This window comes from Polypterus senegalus, chromosome 12, assembly GCF_016835505.1.
Source record: "Polypterus senegalus isolate Bchr_013 chromosome 12, ASM1683550v1, whole genome shotgun sequence".
NCBI classification, from domain to species: domain Eukaryota; kingdom Metazoa; phylum Chordata; class Cladistia; order Polypteriformes; family Polypteridae; genus Polypterus; species Polypterus senegalus.
Genome location: NC_053165.1, coordinates 94,887,074 through 94,903,492, shown reverse-complemented (window position 1 = coordinate 94,903,492; position 16,419 = coordinate 94,887,074). Strand labels below are relative to the sequence as shown.

The window sequence follows — 16,419 nt, the reverse complement described above, 5'->3', positions numbered from 1 at the left end:
TTATAAAATGTGCACATTAACAGGAATTCTGTGCAGAAAAGTGTATTTTAAAAAATCTGGTGAAAGATTACAGTTTTTGGAGGTCGCAAGAGCCTAAACCCTTATTTCCTGCAGGTTTCATGTATGAACATTCAGCTCTTTGACTTTCGAGTTGTTTCCTAGGAATGTAACCTCTGCAAATGTTGAGGATTATCTGTATATATAGTTCCTTTTGCGTATGACTGGATTCCATTATTGCCGTAACTACTTGCTGTTGAAGCATGAATGCTACATCTTTGTAGTTCCTGGTTTAGTGCATTTTTATGAGTATGCATTTAATCCCACAATAATACATTGGATGAGTTGCTGAATAATTGAATCCATAGACTGTGGAAACCATCTACAGTACTCGGGAGTCTGGAGAACTGGGGTTCACAGACACTGCTGCAGGTCTTTGCAGTACTACAGTAGACAGCACCAGTGGCAATATTCAGTAGTAATCTTATAAAGAAGATTCAAAGTTGATTCATTTAAAGCTGATTTCATATTGTTACAATTCACAACAGTGTATAGACATTAAAGCCCCAAATTATAACTGTTTTATCATAAAGTGGACTTAAATAAATGTCTGCCATCAAAAAAAAAAAAGTAAAAGTTTCTAATGTCATTCTCAATCATTCTCTTTCTACCATATTCCAAACAGCAACTCGATGTGCGTTAGAAAATTGTGTTTCATTTTATTTCATTATGGCTTATCTGTATTGCACTCAGTAACAATATGCAGGTGTCAAAAATGTGAGATTTTGCTTTGATAAAAAATGTACTGCTGTTAGCTCATTTCAGAGTTATTGCCAGGTTTACACAGTGCCCATTAAATTGCCATCTGCACATTTGACAAATAGCATTCTGTGATGAACAAAATAGCTGAGTTTCTTCTGGTATACAGCTTTGTGAAACTGATGCTCAACTTGACATTTTGCATGTGATTTTGCAACTGTAAAATATGCAAAAATGGGTGTTGTAGAGTTTTTCTAGTTTGTTGAGGGCTTAAAAGAAAGGATCACTACTCCTCAAGAGTTTGATAAAATAGTACAACTCTTTTGGACCCATATCAGAAAATAGTCTGAGGAAAATAAATGGAGAAAACTGTCTTTTGGAGACTCAACATTGCTAAACATAAACATTTGACCTGTGGTCTTAGATGACCACCTTGGCCAAAACTTAACTTTGTGCACGCTAATAAAGGTTTCTTGTCTTCAGACACAGAGCATCCCTGCTTCCCAATTGGAATTATAGCTTGGTTTTGGGCTGCTTTCCCCTATTAAAACTCTCCTCCCTGATGCATCATATAGCCTATATTTTCAGTTGCATCAAAAGCAACACACGTGGAAAATTTCATGAAAATTGGTTCGGCCATTTTTGCCTAATTTGCAGACAGACAGGCAGATTACAATTTTATTTAAATACAGTAGATTAATGTAATGAATAATTTAGTTAAACAAATGTACCTTTTATCCAAAGAAATGTGTGTTTTGCTACTGAATTAGATTTAACTGTAGGTGAACTGACAAAAGTACAGTTTCATTCTCTTGCTCTCTTTCATTCACTCACTCGCTGTCATCACTGATGGCAAACAAATGCACCACAAGATGCTACTTCTTCCTGTTCATCCTCTCTGTTTGCTTTGACTCACCAGTCAGGTATATAGGATCATGGTTAATATGGGTAATATTGCACACTACTAGCCACCAGCATCACAACACTTTCCTGAACTCTGTGTATTGATACCTTATTGATTGTGGAATCTTTGTCCCTTCTCATCTCTGTGCTACAAGTTCAAGTGGTCACTGACAGTGAACTGCCTTTTAACACCCTTTAAAAATCCGAATTTACATTCTCAGAGCTCCCTCTGGTGGTCTTTGGTGTCCCTGAACCCACTAATCTCCAATTCACATTTCACAAGCTGGATACAAGACCTGCTCCCATAATATACAACAGTGCCTAATAAAACAGTATTAAGTATGGCATATACTACAATGGTTCCCCATCATGTCTCTTCTATTCCTGCCAGCTCATTGCTAGCCAGGCAACCTGGCACAATACACATACACACACCCACACACACACAAACACAGAGTATACACACACATTTCCTGGCATGCAATACTGGCTTCCCACTGGGCACGCATATCCGGGACTGCGTTCTGGGGGAGTAAAAACTCCCCAGCGATATCTTTTCTTTTACATGGGCTGTCAATCCATGTTTTCGTATCCTTCCTTCTGGGTCTCCTTCTTGTTTCCTTCTTGGCCGGGATGCCCTTCCAGCCCATGTGGCATCTACTACTGTATATATGCTCTATACATATTTTTTAATAGCGTTATTAATGATGTCACTCATTTATAGTAGTTTTATAATTCAAAGTTTTAAATGAAAGATTAAAAATTTATAATAATGGCAAGTATACATTTTTAAATTTTATATTATTAAGTATGTCAGAATAGCACATCATGATTTTCCCTGTCATTATGATTTAGCACAGTTTTCAACACTTATTATTCATTCAAAATGCAAAGAGGCGGCAGGTCTCCCAACGGTTTATCACACACAGAGCTGCTTTCATTTCCTCAAATAAATACCCTTTAAAATGTCATATATTCCAAAAATGTCAGTCTGTCACAATCCTCTTTAAATGTGTTTGTTGACTAAGTAAGGTGGTATTTGTTTTCTTTTCATGGGGTAAGAAGACAAATGGCTGAATGCATAGGAAACAGAAAAACAAATAAATAAGCACAACAGTAAGAAAGCTCATGTTCTACCCCTACTGGGGAAAATGGAGAGAAAGCACCAGACTGAGTTTTCTTTACAATTAGTTGATGTCTTTGGAAAATGGATCTTGCTCTTTCAATATCATATTATTTAAAAATTCTGTATTAAAGAGGGTACTGGAATTTGATGCCAGTCATGCACACTTCTACCCTAACTTGGTTGCTATTTGAGGCACAGTCTCTCTCACTATGAGGCGAGGTTACACTTCTGTTTCATTTGTCCTGTTGCTTCTGTGGTAAGAATCTGCAAACTTATATGAGAGTACATTTACTGCCCTCCACTGAAGTGCTATTACAGTATTGGATGATAAAATGCTGCCCTTTAACATTATGATTTGTTCAACCACAGCTGCATGACATTTGTTGTGAATGGACAGGCTTTAATATTACTTGCTATACACCTAACATCATCTACTAACAGACTCTGGCCATCAGTGACCTTCTCTATCACTATGTGCCTGCCTGCCCACTAAGGTCCTCTGATTCTGGCAATCTTGTTGTACCCCACACTAATCTACACTCCATGGGGGACAGGGCCTTCAGCTGTATAGTGTCCAGACTCTGGAATGACCTGCCGAAATTAATTAGATCAGCTGACTCCATGAATTCTTTTAAAAAACAACTCAAAACTCATCTGTTCAGTAAGGCTTTTAGCTCTACTTGACTTTATTACCCTTCTCTCAGTTTACCTCTCCTTCAAGATACTCATGTAACCTGTATGTGTGTGTTCTTGATGAACTCTTTTTAAAATAACAGTCTCAATCCACTGGACTAATTCCTTTCATAACTGTAAATACTTTAATCATGTCTCCTCTTAATCTTCTTTTCCTTAAACAGAAAAGGCTCAGCTCTTTTAATCTTTCCTCATAACTCATCCATAGTAGCCCTGGAATGAGCCTAGCTGCTCTTATCTGGATCTCTTCTAGTGCTGCTATGTCATTTCTGTAGCCAGGAGATCAAAACTGCACACAGGACTCCAGACGAGTCCTCACCAGTGCATTATAAAGGGTGAGCAGAACCTCCTGTGACTTGTACTCCACAGATCGTGCTATATAACTTAACATTCTGTTTGCCTTCTTAATGGCTTTTGAACACTGTCTGGAAATTGATAGCGTAGAGTATACTCCCGACTCTTAAGGGGTACTTTTGATTTTTGACTTCCCGTTGTGTACTCAAACATAACATTTTTACTTCCTATGTGTAATACTTTACATTTACTAACATTGGATTTCATCTGCCACAAATCTGCCCAAGCCTGTATACTGTCCAAGTCCTTCTGTAATGATGTAACGGATTGCAAATTATCCGCCATTCCACGTATTTTAAAATCATCTGCAAACTTAACCTGCTTGTTACTTATATTCCTATTCAAATCATTTATATACAGTATATTAAGTACTAGCCGTCCTCAGCGGCTCTGCCCGCATAGAAATGAAACAGGACAGAGAGGAGGGCCCTGCCTGACTCCCTACTCCTGATGTCACATTTCTCCCTCATCTTAGCCCGCAGCTTCTGTCTTGGATTAGTGCACATAAATCTCTCCTGCAAGCGAACTATGATTCTTAGCGCAATGAGAGAAGTCGCAAAATCAACCGGAATGTTCAGATAAATTCTATAGAAAAGCCCGATCTAAATCCTTTAAGTAATTCCCCTCCCCTTGGCCCACTGTGTCTCTCTTGGATTCGCACAAATAAACCGGTACCACCAGCAAACTATGATACTTAGCACGATGAGAGAGGTTGCAAAATCAACCAGAATATTCAACCAAATATAGAAAAAAACCTAATCTAAATCTGTTAAGTAGTTCTCTTGTGAAAAGCGGACAGACATGCAGACAGACGTTGGATTTATATATAGAGAGATAGTAGTGGCCCAAGCACTGACCCCTGTGCAACACCACACTTACTGTAACATCAGCCAATTCTGATAAGGTGCCCCGCACCATAACCCTCTGCTTCCTGTATCTGAGCCAGTTCTACACCCATCTAAAAATATCACCCTGAACTCCCACTTCTTTTTGTTTGATGCCAAATCTCTCATGTGGCACCTTATCTAATGCTTTCTGAAAGTCAAGGTAAATAATATCATATGCACCACTTATTCTCTAGACATAGAGTGACAGAAAAATAGTCAGACAGTCATTTACAGCACCCTAGTACTACAGCTGTAAAACTGAAATATAGAAAACACAATGATTACAAACATATGCTATGGCAGATCCCCCACTCCTCTCACTCCTTCTTTATTCTCCCTGCCACCGTTTCTTTCTCTTCTGCCAAATTCAGCAGACTAGTGCTTCTGCCTTCAAAGTCTATGAACTCACAAGTTGTATTATCTGTGCATAACTTTATTTCGGGTGAAGTTTACAATGGTTTCCTTGCTGCTAAGATGAATGGTTCTTGAAAAAAGCGCACACAAAATTCAGGCATGTGGGGTCTGAGTGCAATATAAATAAAGCCTTTTAAAGTATCTTGTACCATTAATAGATATTTAATCAGTAGTCAATAGATATTAACTCTTCTACTCTTCTAATGAAGGTTGAAGTCCACCAGTTTAGCAGTTTAACACCTTACTTGGCAGTCTTTTGCATAGCAAATGAATTCCCCTAATGCTTTTGGGAAGTATCTGGGGGCTACTATTTCCTCTCATCATTAAAAGCTATGCTGCCATGCTAAAATACATTTGAATGTCAGTGCATTTTGTGTAACTTATTGATTGATTTCTTCTAATGACAAGGACATACACTATACAGATGGATCTTATTTGGAGGAAATTTCCAAGGAAGGAATAATGTGTTTTACATTTTTTTTTTCTGTATGGCCGAGACCTTCATGTAGAGTAGCATCCATGTTGATTTGTCGTCCTGCCCGTGTCTCCTCAGATAGTAGGCCATCTGTCTTGCTGAGCAATGTCCCTTTGTTTGTGCTACTTCCATATATGTCCGGTTATGAAGGCAGTCCCAGTCAATAGGAGTTTAAACAGCTTTTCATTGTTTACTTGTTTTTGGTACGCTACTGACTTGGTGAATTGATGGCCACTGTGCTTGATGCTGCCTTTTGCGGTGGCTCAGCAACAAAGCAGCTGCCATGTTCTGTGTTTCTACACTGCTTGCCTGCCTCAGTTCTTTTCAGCTGTGATCTTAAGTTGTCTGTGCAGTCTGTAAATCCACAACCTAACTGCAATGGCCACATCTCTATTAGTCTGTAAACTTATTCCACCAACTAAATGTCACTTACATTCTGTGATTCTCACAGCCGCTTGATACGATTCATGGTCAAAGGATCTATGGGTGTTTGTGCACTGATGCAAATTGCGGCTACTTTTTAAATAAAGTGTTTTCATGGTGTGATCTTGGCAAGGTTCTAAAATGTGATTTTAATTACAGTACTCCTTTATAATGGCACCTTGTCCATGTGAATTTCTGCTTTCAGTTCATGCCTTCCCTGTTTGATTTTGTTTTTCTGAAGAACTTTCAAGTTACAGTCCCTCCTTTGATTTTTGGCAATGACTCTGACTCTGCTTAGGTTCTTAACATCAGTTATTTGAAAACATCACATCACCTGTCCAGTTGATAGCTGGGGAATACCTGTGTTTATTACTTGACCACCCAAATGGATCTGCTTTTGGGCTTGACAGAAATACTTATAGATTTGCCTTCTTCACTTGACTTTATAATCTGAGATGGTGAGGCTAATCTGAAAAGTGGAAATCCATATCTATATTGAATACAAATATACACAATAATTATTCATTCCCATGGTGGCGCAGTGGGTAGCACTGCTGCCTCGCAGTTAGGAGACCTGAGTTCGCTTCCCAGGTCTTCCCTGCGTGGAGTTTGCATGTTCTCCCCGTGTCTGCGTGGGTTTCCTCCCACAGTCTAAAGACATGCAGGTTGGGTGCATTGCCGGTTCTAAATTGTCCCTAGTGTGTGCTTGGTGTGTGTGTGTGTGTGTGTGTGTGTGTGCACCCTTCGGTGGGCTGGAACCCTGCCCGGGATTTGTTTCCTGCCTTGTGCCCTGTGTTGGCTGGGATTGGCTCCAGCAGACCCCCATGACCCTGTAGTTAGGATATAGTGGGTTGGATAATGGATTGATGGATGGATATTCATTCCCATTACAGCTTACAATACAATGAGGTACTTACGTTATTAAGGTGGAAGCAATTGCCCACTTACCCCCAATATAGCTTCTGGGTTGACTGTCCTGCACAGTAGTTTAGGCAGACGTAACATGTGTAAACTTATACAAACACATTTTTTTACCATTCTTTGATCACTCTCAAAATATGTAATCTAGAGGATATCCATAAAATAAAGCATATCATAATGGAAAAGGAGCATCTAGAAATGGCAGGGTTTCCAAAAAGGCTCAGCCTTCGACCCAAGGAATCACAGTGTTATGTGTGGTCATTTCCTTTAACTATATCATACTGAAGAAAAATTCTCTGCCATTTCTTAGTCCTCTTCTTAAGTGTAGTTGTGTAGCCTATAATAATGTCTCACTTCTACACTGTTCAACATTTAGGATATACTTTTACTACACATTTGGTTGAATTTTACTGCCAGTGAACAATCTGACAAGATTCTGTGTTTATAAACTAATTGTATAGTGTCTCTATTTGTATTAGTTAGTTTTGTTTGGTTGAATATTTGACCTAATTCCTCAGCTACAATTTTGGACACACCTTTGTTCCTGTTTCCCTTTCCTGTTAATGATCGTTGCCTCTCTGTTCTCATAATACAGTAATCTAATCCACATCCCTGATGCTAAGTACAGTATACTTTACTTATTCTACATTATGTGCAGAGGTCCAGGTGGTAATTAAAGCACAGATCTCAACAAAAGGGGCAATGATTCCTAATAATGTGGTCCACAATTGTTCATATGAGTAGATTTCCACTTTTTCAACAGTGGATTGCCTATCCCTCAATTGCAAATCCTTAGCATTATATCCTCCTGCCCACCCTTTGAACTTGAAAACAAATCATTTGAAAAATAACAACAATGCAGTAGGCTTGTAAGCTTTTATCATCAGTAAACAATGTCATTGTTGTAATGCTGTGACATATTGCATTTACAGCAATTTACTTTTTTCAGTTTGTGGAACAGTTCAATTGTTCAGATTTATGTAATGTAATGAATTGTAAAACATACTATTTTCATTTCATGACATTCTCTTTTTCGAATTTCCGTCCATGATTTTTGCTTGATATCTGTGTATCTGTTTTTTCATTACATAACAATGTTGCTTGTGATTCTCTATGATTTGTTGTCTTCTAACCTGCCCAGGAGATATTTTTTCATGTAATTTCCTGCTTTTATAATAATTCATTCATTTTCTAGTCTGTTTACTCCATTACAGATTAATGTGCAATGACAGCCTGTGCTAGGAGAAGCTAACCAAGAAAGGGATGCCAGTGCATTGCAGGGGACACTTACGTACATTGAAACCCAATAAGAGACGGTCTACTTAGAGCTACTAATCAATGCAGCATGCATTATCTTTGAGACATGGCAGGAAATTAAAAGACAAGGAAAGTACCGATTGAGACGCAGAGAAAACATGCAAACTAGGCCAGAATTTGAACATAGGTTTCAAATTTTTCCATTTAAAGTGTAATTTATTTAATGTTCCATCACTTATGCTGCTATCTGTACCTTTATAAAATACTTAAACAACTGTTTAAAACATTTAACTGTAAAATAATTAATGGAAATATGTAAAGATTTGTTACCAAACCATTTCCACAGTTACACTCACAGAAGAGGTCCCCTTGCAGTCAACTGTTTACAGCAAGCAGAAAAACGAAACCATGAACAATAATGTAGGTGGTAAACTAGACAATAAACTCTAAAGACTTCTGCTATTTATATCACTTGGAAATTATCTACTTCACAAATCAAACTATTACTCCTATAAAGACTAATGAGCAGCCAGTAGTGTGCTTTGCTGTTGTTACTATTATATGTGATAACGCAGAAGTGTGCTGGAATCAAATTCTGTAACTCTTCCTTTGAGATACTACTCAGCTTGATGCCACTATTATGTGTACAGCCATTTTACAACCTCCTCATATGTAACTATCTTATTATAAGAAGTCTTTCTGGTATCATAACATGACTTGTTAGCCAAAATATTCACCAGGGCCTCAAAGATTTTTTTAGCTAAGTAATGCAGCAGAAAAAATTTGTTCAGACCCATAAGTATGTGTCTGTAGCACTGATGGGTTCATTGGCAGTAATATTTATACGATGCACTCATGGCAACACAGTGGTTCAATTCACGCACTCAATTGTCATTATTGTCTGTGTGGAACTTGCATGCTCCCCTATTTCTACAGGAGTTTTCTTCCCATATGTCCAAAGACGTGCAGGTGAGGTTGACTGAACTGATCCTGTGCAAGTGCAAGTATTGGTGTGATACTTGGGTGGACTCTGCAATGGAATGGTGCCCTGAAAATGTTGTTTCCTACCTTACACCCAGTTCTGTAAGGATAGACTTAGGTAGAGAATGTTATGTTATCTTTAGGGAAGCTGCAAAGTTTCCTCCTGTCATATACTACTTTAACGGCTATGTGTCGGCATCAAGAGTGTCTCAAGAACAGTGTTTCTCAACCACATTGGCCAATATTTATGCCCTTTAAGTCTCTTCAGTGTAAAAAAAAAACCAAAAAAAAAAAACTGAAAAACAATCGTGGTCATCGCTAAGCTTTCTAACATTGGGTGTTCTGGCACATCGGCTTGGTGTTCAAAATGATGAAATTCACATATGTTTGGTAATTTGGATCAAAGAGAAGAGCATAAGAACAACTTGCTATACTGTATTCTAACATTATGAATTGGCTCTCATACTATTTAAAGTACCTTGTGAACGTGCGTTCTATAAGTGGTACTCTATAATACAGAGATTGATTGATAAGAAGAAATCAGAATTTAATCTGCTTTAATAAAGAGTTTAGCAAAATGCCACTAGGTGGTCAGAAAGAAATAAAAACTAGTATTGCACCTGAAATCATTTCAATTTAACTTATTGCAAAAATAACATGGTCTGAGATTCCGATGAGCTACCCATGACCCTAAAATGTCAATAAGAGGGTTCAGACATGAAGTACCTGTCTCTGATTCAAAACTTCTCCAAGTACACCGATGAAGCAATTTAAAAATCTCTGGTCTTATACATACATTCAAGATGTGGTTTATAAATCCATATCAAAAATGGGTTATCAGGCAAAAATTTTAACTAACAGATCTCTAAGTTTGCAGATGACATTAACCTAAAATTAAACAGACTTGGCCCAATCGCAAAATATCATATTTGTGGTGATACTATATATGACAAAAGACATTTAATATGAGTAAACATCAAAGAAGCAAAGATGTCACACTTACAGGAAAAAGGCAAATGGGGCATCGAGCTAGAAAGTGTGTGTATGAGAAAGACATTCAAGTCCTAGTGGACTCATTACTGTTCACAAACAAACACTGAAATGAGTGAAAGGCTATTTAGATATATAATATAATAGAACACCCTGTGTAAATTAGAAATAAAATTGAGTTTATGCTTACGTGGAGTTGAGAAATATGGATTTAAATTGAAGTTATGATTATTTTGAAGCAAAATGTGATATTTGATATATTTTTATATGTTCTTTAAACACCTTAAAGCATGAAGATTACCACCATATAGAAATATATATATATTGTGGCATGCGGCTGGGGGTGGTACCCAGCCGGGACACCCAAGAGGAACAGAGGAGGGCTTATGCCTCCTCCAGACCACGCGGGAACGACCACCCTGGTGGCTTTGGGGACCTGGGGTACAGAGCTTTGATGCTCAGCCCTGTAGGGGCCCATGGGCACTGCCAGGGGGCGCCCCGATGCCTACGGAGCCCTGGACCTCAGCACTTCCACCAAACCCGGAAGTGCTGGGGGGAAGAGGATCAGGGACACCCGGAGTGCTTCCGGGTGCAGAGCCAGTACTTCCGCCACACTGGGGAGTGCCGGTGGAAGATTGTCGGGAGGCACCTGGAGCACATCCGGGTGTGTATAAAAGGGGCCACCTCCCTCCGTTCGGGGGCTGGAGTCGGGTGGAAGAGGACAGAGCTCAGAGGAGAGGAGTGGAGGCGGCAAAGAAAGGCATTGTGTAAGGGCCTGGACTTTGGGGTGATTGGTGCTGTGGCATTGGGTTGTGCATGTTTCACCATTGTATACAGTATATTGTATAATAAACATGTTGTGGTGCAATCAACGATGTCTACCTGTCTGTGTCCGGCCTGCTTACCATTATATATATATATATATATATATATATATATATATATATATATATATTGTGGCAGCTGGTTGGGGGTGGTACCCAGCAGGGACGCCCAGGAGGACCGGAGGAGGGCTTGTGCCTCCTCCAGACCATGAGGAGGAAACCGCCCTGGTTGTGTTGGGGCCACGGGTAGAGGGCTTGGAAGCCCAACCCTGTAGGGGCCCGTGGTCACCGCCAGGTGGCGCCCCAATGCCTTGGGAGCCCTGGATCTCAGCACTCAAGAAGTGCTGGGGGGAAGAGGATCAGGGATACCCAGAGGGCTTCCAGCTACACAGCTGGTGCTTCCGCCACACGGTGGTGTGTTGGCGGAGGCTCCTCAGGAAGCACCTGGAGCCCATCCGGGATGCATAAAAGGGGCCGCTACCCTCCATTCGATGGTGAGAGTCGGGTGGAAGTGGACGGAGCTCGGAGGAGAGGAGTGGAGGCAGTCTGAAGACTGAAAAGGCATTGTTGTGCGGCCAGGGCTTAAAGGGGTGATTGGTGCTGAGGCACTGGGTTTGTGCACTTTACAGTAAATAAGACTGTAAATAAACGTGTGTGTGGTGAAACTAACATGTCCACCTGTCTGTGTCCGGGCTGTACCCCACTATATATATATATATATATATATATATATATATATATATATATATATATATATATATATATATATATATATATATATATATATATATATACTATAATCAACATGGGTTGACTTACAAACCTGCCGAGATAGAAGGTCATACCTTACCTGGCTGGAAAAACACCATGCTGTAGGGAGCAGCGAGATAGATGGGCGTCACAGACAGGATGAATGCTGTCCTCTGCCTCATGTGTGAGATAATGGAAGGAGAAGGGGAGACTACTCTGTGGGGGCAAAGAGTCTCACAGCTGAGTAAGTGGTAGTGTTCCACTGGCATGCCCCTAGTTTGGACCTCCACACATGTTCTTGGGATATTTAGTAGTCTTGGTGAACAGCCAATCTGGGTGCCCCAGGGCAACTGTCTTCCCTACTTTATGACTACTCTGCCTGATCTGGAAGTGTCTCCGGGGAGCAATGCTGTGGCACTGGAGGTACTCCCAGGTCCAGCAAAAAAAGGGTCAGTCTGCCAAGCCCACATATGTTGTAATGAGCAGAATCCAGTCAGAGATTGGCCAAATAATAAGAAAAAAAAATCAGAGTACAAGTAACAGTTAGTGTTTACGCCAGTCCACACTATCGCTTTTCAAAGTAAATGGCTCTGCAGAGTATTTTCTGATGTCTCCATTTTTAACAGTTGAAAACACTGTGGAAAATAAGTGAAAACAGAAACTGTTTGTTTTTTTTTTTTTAAACAAAGACACTAGTTTGATCAGGCTAGACACTTTGGTCACAGAATAGAGCATGGAAGGTGACAGTATATTTAATACTTTTACTGCCTGTTTTCTTAAATATAAAAAAATCAAGTTCTTCAGTCTGTTGACATTTATTTGTATTTGTGGTCTAAAATAAACAATGAAACAGAACAATTAAGTTAAACCAAATGATACATGAAATACAATACCTGTACAGTGCTTCTGACAGCTCAAGTTAAAACTAGGAAGCCTGCTATCTTTATACCTGTTTGCAACTTTTCAGTATCAGAGGGCACATGAGATGGCCAGATGAGGGCTTACACGCTACGTGGACATGTCTCTTCTGGTGTAATGTGAATTAGTGGTTACTGCCGTCACCTGAGCACTGACAATGTACTAGCTTTTATCCCCCCCAACCGCCAAACGCAGCCCCCCCCCTGTTCTACGTGCATCCTCTTCTGATCCACACTCTATTCATAGTTCATAGTTATCACCACCTGGCAACATCAGCAGAGTCCATGTAACACACTTAAAAAGAGTGGTGGATTTTATTTAACATTCAGAAAGATTTCTGCAAAATCCAATAAAACTCCCAAACATCACAATATTGTCTTTTGCATATTGATTTTTATTAATGGTAAAATTGAAAATTTGATCTACTGCCCAGTCCTATGTTGATGTACTGTATATAATGCAATAATGACAATGTATCTGGAGCTTTGTGCACTGTTTTGTTCTCAGTATTTATTACAGGGACAATAGCACATAGAGATACCTCGGGAGTTTTTAAAATAATTAATTTTAATAAATAAGGTGGATAACTGTTAATTTAAAAATGTGCAGTTTATTATCAAGAGCAAGAGGCCAAAGATGAAAATCGTCTCTGTTTGAATGTCATATAAATTTTGCACATTTCTTAATTGTAAATGCATGAAGCAAGCTACCTAGTAGTGGAGAAGACTAGTCGTGGACCTTCAGATATCAATGTAACACTTTCTCATGCACACTGGGTGAACAGAAATTGATGAGCTATTCTGGGAGTTTCTTTTTAATGTATTCATATGATTTTATCAATTTCTGCACTAAGGGACAATGGCCCCAGTTCCTACAATTCCTATTTGTTGTTTTAGTTATGTCTCTTTGGACTAAAAACAATTTCTTAGGCACACTGTTGATACAGTACAAACTGTAGCCTAATCGCAGATTCCTGCATTTCTTTCTCTGCAGGCTTGATAGTCTACGTGGGAATGATGCTGGGTGCCTTCATATGGGGTGGACTTGCAGACAAGGTTGGCAGGAGAAGGTGTCTAATCATTGCTCTGACCATCAACTCTATCTTCTCTTTTCTGTCCTCCTTTGTTCAGGGATACGGTTTATTTCTCTTCTTCCGACTAATCTCTGGTATTGGGTAAGTGATGGCTTTACATTTCAGGCAAAGGTATTTATAAGGGGAGGGAGCTCCTATTGGCATCTGGTTATACATTCTTAAATGAAAGCACACATGAACAAAAATGTCAGGAGCTCTTTCATCATAAATCATTTTAAAAAACAGAATGTGTGAAGTGGGAACAAAGGAGAAATATAAGCAAGCTCACTGAAAATGACAGAGGCACTAGGTGAATTCTCTTAAAAATCCCAGACTAGTTATTACCTAAGCTGAGTTCATCTGTTTGCTGATTGTCTGCATATGTTCTTCTCATACATCCCAATGACCTGTTAATTGGTTAGTCTAAATTTGTCCAATGGATATGCTCTGTGATGGACCAGCACCCAAGTGAAGTTGAGTTCATGCATTGCATCCAGTTCTGCTAGGACAGTAACTGGCTTCCTTCAACACTTGTCTTCTTCTTCTTTTGGCTACTCCTGTTAGGGGTTGTCATAGCGGATCATCTTCTTCCATATCTTCCTGTCCTCTGCATCTTGTTCTGTTACACCCTTCACCTGCATGTCCTCTCTCACCACATCCATAAAACTTCTCTTAGGCCTTCCTCTTTTCCACTTCCCTGGCGTCTCTATCCTTAGCATCCTTCTCCCAATATACCCCTCATCTCTCCTTTGCACATGCCCAAACCAACACAATCTCGCCTCTTTGACTTTGTCTTCCAACTGTCCAACTTGAGCTGACCCTCTAATGTCCTCATTTCTAATTCTGTCCATCCTCGTCACATCCAATGCAAATCTTAGCATCTTTAACTCTGCCAACTCCAGCTCGGTCTCCTGCTTTCTGATCAGTGCCACCATCTCCAGCCCATATAACATAGCTGGTCTTACTACCATCCTGTAGACCTTCCCTTTCACTCTTACTGATACCTGTCTGTCACAAATCACTCCCGACACTCTTCTCCAGCCACTCCACCCTGCCTGCACTCTTTTTCACCACAATCCCCATTACTCTGTACTGTTGGAACTGGGTAATCGTGTTAAAAGATGGATGGGTGCACATTACTACTGGCCACTATCATGTTCATATTGATTTCTTGCAGAGAATTAGATTTTCTCTCTCACTCATCAAATTCTGCACTTTGATGGACTGGTGACCTTAAATTGCCGTATTATCAGTGAGCGTTGGTATGTGCTTGTTGGTGTTCTTTGATGGAGATCTACAAGAAATTATATTGAATTGAACATATTAAATTAAATTTAGAAAATACATAAACAGATTGTATTAATCTTTTTTTTTTTAATTTTCTTGGTTGATAAACAAAGGTATCTGTCCTCTAACCAAGAAAACACCATAAATGTGTAATAACTTTATACATACATAGATTCTCATTTCTCCTTAGTTTTATGCATTTTAACTAGTTTTGAAAACATGAAAATAACTTTTACTACACAGCACACCCTTATCAGCCCTTAAGGGATGTAAAGGAACAGACCACAAAAGTAACTTCTAGGCCAGAATTTCCAGTGTCATTACTTATCCTGAATGCCTTCCTCTGCTGCTAAGAGACCACTTGAAAAAATACTGCTTCTAGAAATAGCAGTTCTACAAAAGTCTTTTTATATTTTAAAGGTCACAGAGTTATAATGAAGGAAGTTCAGTATTTCATTAATAGTAGCTAAATACTTTAATTTAGATAAAAGTTTCTCTTTCTCTGTATTATTAGCTAGGAAAAGGACCTCAAGAATTTGATAAATCCTTTAATTCCACTGTAACTAGCTAACTTACATTTTACCATTCTTTTTTCATACATTTTTCATGAATCAGACCGGTTTTCTGCTTTCTCCATTATAAGGACTATATCTTTTTAAACAGTTTGTTAATAAACAGACTCCCAAATACCCCTCAGTGCAGAAGAGGTTAAGCCAACTTTTGGCCCAAACGCTTTTAGGAAAAAAAAAAACTCAAATAAATGAGAACAACATACTGTATACTGAACAGATTTTCATGGAATTTGGCATGCATGTTGTCGATGATCCAACTTATAATATGGACTAAATGGTGTATCGGGGAATGGGTTATAATGGGGGCCAACCCAAAACCAGTGCTGAGGCTAATATGAGGATGCCTTAATCAGTGCACATATAGTTTTGTACTGGTCAAAATGGAAGTTCAGCTAAGACTGCAGTTCAAGAGTTTTCTTCTCAACTAATTTGAATAACATTTTAATTGCCTTGCTATATTACAACTTTTGTCTAACAGTACAATGTTTTGCTTCATTGTGGGTTGTGTTCAGCCATGTTAAATTTCCAAAAAACAGTTATTTCTCATTGAAGTTCATCTGTAAAATATTCTAAGAAGTAAACAGGTCCAAAAGAGGTGTACAGTTCTGCCAAACCTTTAGAGCAATGATCATTTTTCCACCCTTCCAAAAAACATTTTCAAACTCCAAGAAACCATTTTTAGTAAGTTTTGTGGTTGCCTGATAATGCTACATATTATTTTGTGATGTATATAGATAGATAGATAGATAGATAGATACTTTATTAATCCCAAGGGGAAATTCACATACTCCAGCATATTAAATTACTGTATATTTT

At 39.0% G+C, this 16,419-nt stretch overlaps 1 protein-coding gene across 4 annotated transcripts in view; it reads left to right on the top strand.

Moving 5' to 3' along the window:
- LOC120541393 (synaptic vesicle glycoprotein 2B-like) overlaps nucleotides 1–16,419 on the top strand; it is a 240,682-nt gene that overhangs the window by 194,017 nt on the left and 30,246 nt on the right. For all 4 annotated transcript variants that reach the window (XM_039772971.1, XM_039772973.1, XM_039772970.1 and 1 more), the window contains exon 3: nucleotides 13,666–13,846. In XM_039772971.1, the coding sequence (XP_039628905.1) occupies nucleotides 13,666–13,846 (181 nt within the window). The remainder of the gene's footprint in view (nucleotides 1–13,665; nucleotides 13,847–16,419) is intronic.